We start from the raw sequence: 9,588 nt of genomic DNA, 5'->3' as shown, positions 1-9,588 counted from the left end.
TGTTAAGTAAGTACAGTATTTCCCTCTGAAATGTAGTGGAGTAAAAGTATAATGTGACATGAAAAGAAAATATTTCACTTTCAGTGTGTATAAGATTTGAGTAGATATATTGGCACAAATGGACAACAATATAATAAGTATATATATTGTGTGTAGTCTCCTGAAAAAAGGAATTGCCGTATTTTTTGTTATCTTAGAATGAGCTGTTTATATCTACATAGGGAGCAGGTCCTCATCCACAGACATTGCCATATGGAACCGTCATGTTTTTCAGTTGAAAAAAAAAGTTCAGAAGAAAGTCAATTTTTTGTGTCACAACTGAATGCGTCATCTCGATGCAACTTGATCTATCTAAAAACCAACATATTTTTCCAAATAATTTGGAATATTCAGGAAAAAATTGATAACAACTAGAAAGCCAGTTTTGAGTTACACATCATATACCTCCTCTAAGAATATTTTGTTTACTATAATGTCTTGTTTTGATCATTTGTGGTGTTCATATGTGAATAACTACCACTTTATTTGATCAGGATTGTATATTTACGTAATCACACAGGCTATTCACTTTTCTTTATGACCCGCATCCACCCCTTTTATCTGTTAGAGCTCTTGGGGTAGCTGCTGTCGCACCTGCAGGAGACTCCCATGCTGACCTGTGGCTCCGAGGACATCTGGGAATATCATGCATGTCTCCCACAGCTCCACATTCACCCTGTTCAAACAGACCACCAGCTAATTATGGCTTTCCCAGATCCCTGAGCTCAAGAAATCACTACAGAATAAGCCACGGGTATGAGATGTTTTCTTTTGGCCCCTCCACTGTGGTTTAGTTAACTGGGGATTCAGCAACAACCAATGAAAATAAACTCTCTACATCAGCTCACAGTGCTAAGACTATGGAACATGAGTTTGTCTCCAAAAATTTCAGGCATTTAAAGCAATTTTTGTGTGTTAGATAACCACCCTCATGGCTTCATGGTCTTGAAATTGACCAGTTCATTATTTTACAATTGAGTCTGTTGTTACAGAGCTTACCTTGAAGTCTGTAATGAATATCCAGACAACTGAGAGGTAAGAATGATACTTTCATTTTTTTATTCAAGATATTACCAAATATTTACAAAACTCAAAATGCACAGACTCCAGATCCATTCAGCATTCTGTGATATCCCAAAAATAAATAACTTTTATTTGAGTGTGTGTGGGGGGCTTGGAACCTGCGTAGAAAAATAAATACAAAATACTTCATTTGCTGTGAAACATTGTCACAGGGAATATGGAATGAATTGTCATTTTTCTCTTGTGTTTCAAAACAGAGCAGTCCCTCAGAGCTCATTTTGTTTTCACAACATTCATAGTCGCAGTGGTCTTTCTTTCTTCATTTCCGTCCTGTCTGTCCTAAGTGCTCCCTTGCAAACATTACAGTCCTTGCAAAGGGAAATATCAAAAGTCTGCTCTCCTCTGAGGCCTGAAGAACACAGCCGCTGGATCCTCAGCTGTGTTTGGCCTGTTTCAGTCTCTGTGAAGGCTCAGCCAGATGCACTGGTTCTTCAGTTTGGATAATCTGTGAAAGAAACATATTTTTGTTGGTAAGAAACAAAACTTTAATACAGAAAAATGTATGGTTTTGTATATTTGTAAGATGCATTTGCAGGAATGTAATCTGGCTGTGACCTTTGGGGTAAGCAATGTAAACATAAATCTGTTTCCAGGAAAGAATTCATAGGCAGTAGCTGTGTATCCTGATATGAGAAATTAACATTTGAAGTTGAAAGGTGAAATATTTTGCAGATAATATACTTATATTTTTTTGCACAATCTAGGGACCAACACACCTTTCATAATGAAATTAAACAAGCTTCATAAATTTTAAAGGTGTTTAGTAGAAATATCACAATTGAAACATTTTAACTATTATTTTATTTATTTATTTTTGTAATCTGGATGGCAGTGAGTAAAATGCGCAAATGGACATTTTGGCACAGCTTGCCTCCCTGCAGAATAAAAAGTAAAACTCGCTCAGCTTACCATGCTGTGCCATCAACAGCAGCCCTGCTAGTGAGACGTAGTAGACAAGGACCACGAGCCCCCCATCCTCCAGACCGAGAACGCGTAGCTCAGGCGCTCGTGCGCCACGTAGCTGCAGCTTGTCCCTCGCGCGTCAAGCTCGTCGCTCTGCAGAACTTGGCACAGGAAGTCGATGTACCGGGCTGCCAACTTAAGCGTCTGGATCTTGCTGAGTTTGTCCGACGGGAGGGTGGGAATTATCTTACGTAACGACGTGAATGCCTCGTTGAGGGACTGCGTCCGTTGCCGTTCGCGGATGTTGGCCATCACGCGCTGTGTCTGTAGGTCATCGAAGGAGCGCGTGGGGCTGCTGCTGGCTTCGCTGTCTCCGCTCCCTGCACTGCCACCTCCTCCTTCGCAGCTTTTTCTACATTTCTTCTTAACGTGGCTCAGACTCTCTGTTTCTCCTTCCTCCTCCTCCTCCTCGTCCGCGCGCCTCCGTGTCGCCCGCCGCTTTCTCGCGCCTCTCCGCGGCAGCTGACGGTCGGTCTCCTCCTCACTGTTCCCCGCACTGTCCATTGGGGAGGAGTCCTCTTCCCGCATCGTCTCTTCCAAAACTTCTCCTGTTGAGTCTGTAGGAGCCTTATAACCCCTGACCCCAACCCACTACCCTGGCTACAACATAAACAAACACGACAGGTAGCCCAATAAGAACTGTGGCCTGCAGAACAGGGGCGGGCTGGTATTACGGTAAATCTCGTGCGCCACGGAGAAGCAGAGGTGTCTGCCAGACTGGGACGTGCGGGGCTCTTATAGCGGGGAGCGGGCAGGAGGATTTTGGGGAGCGCTGTGATTGGGTGAGGAGGGGTGTAACATAATACTACAAGCCAGGGGAAGCAGAGTCTAACTATAATATCAGAAATGGCGTTTAAGACTCCTTAAGGCTCCCTTACACACGATTGCGAAAGAGGGTGTATAAGGGGCGCGGTGTTATTCAACCATAGGTGTAGTTTTAGGCAGTAGGAACTGTCCTTTTAGGAATTTATTCTTTCTCCCTTCCCCACTACAATGTATTTCTACATTGTACTCTTGGATTTCTTGTAGATTAAACAGAGCAACTTAAATCTCTTTTTAAAGTCTGAAGCAGGGATACTCAACTTGCTTTGCTCGGGGGGCACTTTTGCAAAATGACAGAAGCCCCACACATGTTTCTAGGATTTCAGGAAGTTCGGAGTTAAGGGCATTTCTAGAATTTTAGGACTTCTCTAGGATTTTAGAAGTTTCTAGGATTTTTAGATATTCTGGCATTTTTGGACATTTCTAAGATTTTAGGACAATTATAGTATTTTTTTAATGTTTCTCAGGCTTTAAGACATTTCTCAGATTTTAGGACATTTCTAGGATTTTAGGGCATTTCTAGGATTAGAGGCTTACTTTAGACCTCTGTGGGGGTGTGGGGGATCCTCCACTATGAGTTTTTTTTTGACAAACAAGCTCTATTTTGATGCTGTTTTGTGCACTCTGGCACCCCATGTACACTAAAAGTACAAAAACAATTCCCAATGTGAATCGCTTTTCAAAAAATATTGTGAATAAGAAAATGTTTGGGGGCGGGGGCTGGGGGGGCACCTGGTATTTTAACGGGGGCCAGATTTGGCCAGCGGGCCATAAGTTTAGTACCACTGGTCTATAGTATAACACTTCATAAAGAGCTACTTCAAAATGGGTGGATTCCCTATTGCGAATAAAACTAAGACAATGAGAATATAACAGAAATTCCTCCACATGCCTGTCGTCTGTTTTAGGCCGCAGGTCTCCCTGCACAAGTCTAGACACTGCCTGAGATGGGAGCAGTGGTGGCGGTGAAAAATATCAGACCTACTGAAACACAGGAGGTTGCCACAGCAGGAGGTCTCTGCTCGTAAGCAGACCGAGGTGTTTATTTTCCCGTCAGCGGCCCCGCGTTGAGGTATGCGCTTAAATAGGTCTAACTCCCGCAGGGAGGTGGACACCGCGGCTCAGGTTTAAAAGACAGGCCGTCCCAGGGAGCTCTCAGGGCGGATCCGTGCTCACAGCAGGGTCGCAGGAGGCGGTGTACGGCTGGAGCGCAATGCAAACATTGGAGGTGATAAAGATGAAGAGAGAGCGAGAGACAGAGAGAGAGAAAGAGAGAGACAGAGAGAGAGAAAGAGAGACTAAACACGCACACATGACCACCCAGCTCTGGAGCCTACCAAGATATAATATCAAAATCCAGCAGAGATACCTCTACGTGTGGCTGAAACTAGATCTGGCCATTTTTGAAGGTGGTCCACGGTATGAATCACCCACAGGGAGGCCTCACCTCTGATGAGGGAGGATGACACGCTGGTCCCTTTGTATTAGGACGAGCCGCCGCAAAGCCTGGATCTCCCTGTACCGATTCAATTTACACCTCAGTGCTAAAGATAACATCCAGAGTCACGCAGTCATTTGTGATTCAAATCCTCCAAATCTTAACGTATTTGCACGTGACACGGTCGATAAGGCTTTTAAGGGTCAGAAAAACTTCAAGTTGTGATTATTTTAGTTTTCTTTTGAAGGAAACATCAACCTGCCTGTGTTTCTATGTCACACCTGTTGAAGCTAGCCAGGTAAGACAGTGCCGCTCTCCAAGGTGCTGAAATAACACGCCTGACGCTTCAGTGTTGCATGGATTACTGAACGGGCCTATGGGCACAGGCCCACGGGCTCAAGTGTCCGCCTCTATCTGGCCTTCACCTGTGAAATGTCTCTCAAATGAACACACACTAACCAGGAAGAGACTCAAAATGACCACCAAAAGACCACAACGACATGCAAACTAACTACGAAAAGGGTAAGCAACCACAGAGACACAAAAACACAAAAAAGGCGTAAAGACTAAAGTCTGTGTGTATTGCGTCTATGCATGGGCTGCATGATATGCAAAACATTACAATTATTTTGGCAGATATTTCGATTACGATATGAGACAGAATTCAGTGTACCAACAGTGTTCTGATACTAGTGAGTAAATGTCACCAAGTACATTTACTCAAGCCCTGTACATAAGTACAAATTTGAGGTACTTGTACTCTACTTGAGTATTTTCTTTTCCCCCACTTAAACTTTTACTTAACTATATTTAAGAGGGAAATGTTGTACTTTACACTACACTACATGTATCTCACAGCTTTAGTTACTTAATAAATTACGATTTGTGCATAAAAGCCATTAGAAATGTTTATAAAATATGATGTTTTGTTATGAGTTAAGTTAAGTTAAGTTAAGTTTATACAAGTAGGGCTGCCAGGACAACTCAATTAATTAATTAAGGTTAATGACAGAAATTGCCAGCTATTTTGACAAGATTGTAAGTCTTTTATTATTATTTCCTATAATTAAATTTTCTAGGATGCAGTTGTTTTTTTCCCTTACGTGTGAATTTTATGGTGTTTTGCTTCTATATATATTTTGGAATAATTTAGTTTTTTTTTTTTCAAAAAATAGTGAGTATTTTCAGTATTTTTCTATTTAAAAAATGATTTTGATGGTTTTTTTCTTGTTTAAATTATTTTGATGTGTTTTTGCTCTTTGGTTTTAGATAATTGTGAGGCTATTAGATGGGGGGGTTTTTTTTAGATTTTTATTCATTGGGTACTTTTATTTTCATTTGCAATATTATGCTTTATTTTCTTTTGTTTTTTTTAATGCAGCTCCTGAGATTTGAATATTGCACTTGGCCATATTGCAATTTCGATCATATTTGGTTAATTGTAATTGCAATCACTGCAATGTAGGAGAGGTGGTGGGGACTTCTGCATGTTTGTGCCCATTGGCCCCATATCTCATAATCCATCCATGTGTGTAGAAACCTGTCTAAAACTCTAAAGCCTGCACTGAAAATTATATTATTACTGTTTCAAACATTTATACTTTGAAAATAGTACTAGATCCAGCATACTAATATTACAAAAAATGTATTTACTGTAAAAAAAAAAACAAAAATTAAAAAAATTAAAAATTGCCAAGGGTAGCCCTATCGATAGAGCAATTGTTAAAATTACACGTTAAGTTGTTTTCTTCAAAATTGTGGAGCGGAGCAAAGAACACAAATTATTGTAGCTTACAGATTTATTTTTAAAGCAGCAATAAGTAACAGGCTATATTAATTGAAATATGTTGGGGACTTGCTTTCGGCTCGTTTAGGTCACGTCCAATTATATGGGGGTTTTGTTTTTCAAACGTTGTAAAAAAAATAATAAAAAAAAGTCTATATAACTTTAAGTGTTTGTTGTCCAGTTCTGTGGTTTCAGTAACTGGCCCACAGTTTGGATAATGATGACATAAATATAAATTCATCAGTTCAGCCATTTCACTATTAAGCTCAATCCAGTCTCCAAGGACTAAAGTTTATATAGGATAACTTTGAAACTTTGACTCAGGTGTTCTCCAGCAGGTCCGTCATAAAAGAGATGTAGACGATTGCAAGACGGAGCGTGTCGATGCGGGACAGTCTCTTCTCGTAGGCGAATGTGGGAACTTTCCTCCTCAGTTCATCAAACGCCTCATTCAGGCTAAACATCCGCTTCCTCTCCCGCACATTAGCTGCCTGTCTCTGGACCACGGTGATGATCCTCCTCCGTTTGGCCTTGCCGTGATGCCCGCGGCTGTAGCACCTCGGTGCGCTCATCACCAGATGCTCCGCAGCGCGCTCGCCGCTCTCCAAATCGCTCCAGGGCGAGTTGCTTAACCGCGTCTGATTGCTCGGGCTAGATGCGTCATTTTCCACCTGCTGTTTTAGTCCCAAAGTGTAATTTTGCGGAAACTCCGTCCGGTTCATGTCACTGACAAAATGTATTAACGTGGAGTCCACTTGCATCTCGGTCTCAAAGTGCAGCCTCACAGAGCATACGTCACTTTTATATGTCTGCTACTTAGTCAAGCGCAAAAACTGACGCCAATCAGAGTTTTCAGGACTAGCTGATATCAATCACCAGACACAGAGACCAAAGCAGGAGAGCATCAACAAGTAAATCCAAATTTCTCCAAATCCGGTCAAAGCACGACAGGGTGAGATCCTATTTGGCTCAAGTCCAAGGGCCCCTCCTGCTGTTTTAATAAGTCGTCTATGCCTCCTCACAGCGCGACATCTTTCATGTCCCCTCTATCACTAAATTGAGTCTATTTCTAATGCTGTCTCGCCCAGTGAGTTGGTTGAATCTGAGGAGAGAGGCTTAAAAGGGGCCGAGAGGAAGCTGGAGGGCCCTGCCAATTGATGCACTGTCCTCCTGGAGGCCCTTAATGAGCTTCTGAAGAACGGAGGCTCTTGACAGAGGGTCATACAGTCTTGTTTGCACTCTCCCCTCTGCTTCAGAGGCTAAATAATGACACTTTTATCACTTAAACAGGCCGAGCGAAGACCAAATAGAACATTCCCTAACAGTCACTATACACCACGCGCTTTTCTGTTGCAAATTAAAGCAAATAACTGTCCGTTCCCATGGCAGGACAGAGTCCACACTGCAGGACTGCTGAGAGTCACTGGTGTAACTGTGGGCTTTATGGCTCTGGAGAGAGAGCCTGGACATTATAAGGCAGCGATACTGAACTTCAGGCCAGCGTGCCAAATCTGACCCCTGATAGGATGCCAAGTGGCCCCCCAACCATTTTCCAATTCACAATCAAATAAAGTGATTCACATTGGGAATTGTTGAGATGCTGCGAACAGCCCCTGGCCTCCTGTCATATTGAAAAAAGTGGCCTCAAGCAAAGCAAGTTTAGTATGGTATTCTACATTAGAGAGACCAAACTTGTTATTGTTGTTGATGATGAATTGTGATGAAAAAGATATTGAGAAACAGTCTGATCATTTAAGTCTGAGCTGCTTTCTTGTTAAACCTTTATTGATACAAACTCAGTGAACTCAGTCTGTTCACACTTTACTGAAAACCAAAAATGACAAATTTGATTCATGATATCCCCACAACTTCGCATGCTGTATTTGTGTAAGATTGGGTTTTTGGATTTTGGGTGAAAGTAATAGGTTGTGTCCATCTCAGTTGTTATGAGCAGTAAACAGCACATTTTTCCTCAGCTGACCATTGGGAGACATCTACAGAGTTACCACATTTACTTCGTCAAATAGAACTTTCTTCTAGTTTTACCCAATAAAAGTTTTTCAAATCTAATTTTATTATACTTATATCAGGCGGTTTGACTAAAAACACAAACACTGATTTGCCTAATAACTGAACAGGCAGCAAGAAAAGGTTGGATTTCATGCATAAACACAGGTTCTATCCAGAACAAAAACAGTCTCCAGACTTTTAGTCTCTTGGGGTTAAATAACTTACTCAAGGGCAACTCAACTATTGTGGTTTAAGGAGGAGAAACAGTGCTGTTCTAAAAGTTTCTGAGTTCAGCAAGTGCTAGTGGTTTCAGAGCCCACTCATGATGACAAATTGCAGAGGCATGGAAATATTAAACTTGCAGCTTCACAGAAATGGACTAACTAGGTAACTGGTCATATTAACACTGTAAAAACTGTATGATTCATGAGGATAAATTCGCTTTTGGTTTGTCCCTTCTGGGAAGTCAGGGGTTGTGATAGTTCTCAGAACAGTAGCTTTGCAGAGATGCACATTTCAGCTGAGGTTGCCATTTTATTTAACAGGTCACTACTCTGTTAGTATGTAAATGTATCCAAGTGGTGTCCTTGTGCAGTTATCAGGTTTGTATGGTCATGATGAGTACTAATTGTTTCTTTGGTTATGATGCCAGATAATAGCAAGTTTGACAACACTATTTTAATCTGCCATACTTAACATTTATAAGCAGTGTTTGAGAAATAAACAAGTGGTTTATGACCTATTATAATGTGGTTTCGGACATATAAAAGATAACTTTTAATTGTGTATCAATGTAAACGACTATGAATCCTCATATGAAGTATCCATAAACAGACAGCATTATTTAACATATCACATGTAACAAAATATCTTTATGAGTTTTGATTACATTTAGTAACAATTTCAAGCCTGTGCGGGAATGAGTATAAACAATGCCATGTCTAAGGGAGGGCAATGGGGGGCAGTGCCTTCATAGTATTAAGCCAGGAATTCCTTCTGCCCCCCATTAACTGTGGTGAATATTTTCCCAAAATTTGCAGTCCTGCTAGGATGTTACAACAATTATTGCAAATTCAGCCAGTCTCCTGTGAATTGTCCACAACCTTGCAATTTTGAAAACCACATCATTACTGCAAATTTGACTATTACAGATGGGTAAAATCTCATTTAATTGTAGAGCTGCACAGCATATAGATTCTGTAGAACTGTTAGTATAATATTACCCAATAGTTACCAACAGGTTTAACAACAGGGTCCAGCCTTTTCAATGTTGTGTGTGAGATTGTTGGGATAGTTTAGCTACACAGTGTTGGATGTTAGTTCCCGTTGCCGTGTCAGCTCGTGCTGAACACCCAGAGCGAACTGGAGGAGAGCAGCTCACGGAGACAGTCCCTCAGCGCTGCTTTGAACGACAGCTACAACTGAATCACTGGCGATTATTTCTGTG

The 9,588-nt window shown here is 41.3% G+C and overlaps 2 protein-coding genes across 2 annotated transcripts; both read right to left on the bottom strand.

The window, feature by feature from the left end:
- Positions 1–1,075: 1,075 nt before the first annotated feature.
- Positions 1,076–2,805, bottom strand: twist1a (twist family bHLH transcription factor 1a). Its single transcript, XM_042506844.2, has 2 exons — positions 2,032–2,805; positions 1,076–1,567 (listed from the first exon to the last, which is right to left on the bottom strand). The coding sequence occupies exon 1, from the start codon at positions 2,611–2,613 to the stop codon at positions 2,059–2,061; it is 555 nt and encodes a 184-aa protein (XP_042362778.1). The 5' UTR covers positions 2,614–2,805; the 3' UTR covers positions 1,076–1,567; positions 2,032–2,058.
- Positions 2,806–6,048: 3,243 nt separating this feature from the next.
- ferd3l (Fer3 like bHLH transcription factor) lies at positions 6,049–7,012 on the bottom strand. Its single transcript, XM_042506118.2, has one exon. The coding sequence runs from the start codon at positions 6,890–6,892 to the stop codon at positions 6,452–6,454; it is 441 nt and encodes a 146-aa protein (XP_042362052.1). The 5' UTR covers positions 6,893–7,012; the 3' UTR covers positions 6,049–6,451.
- Between the last annotated feature and the right edge of the window lie 2,576 nt (positions 7,013–9,588).

This window comes from Plectropomus leopardus, chromosome 17, assembly GCF_026936395.1.
Source record: "Plectropomus leopardus strain MGB_pleo_1.0 chromosome 17, ASM2693639v1, whole genome shotgun sequence".
In the NCBI taxonomy this organism is placed as follows: Eukaryota; Metazoa; Chordata; class Actinopteri; order Perciformes; family Serranidae; genus Plectropomus; species Plectropomus leopardus.
Note: the sequence above shows the minus strand (reverse complement) of the source record. Positions and strands in the feature narration are given on the sequence as shown.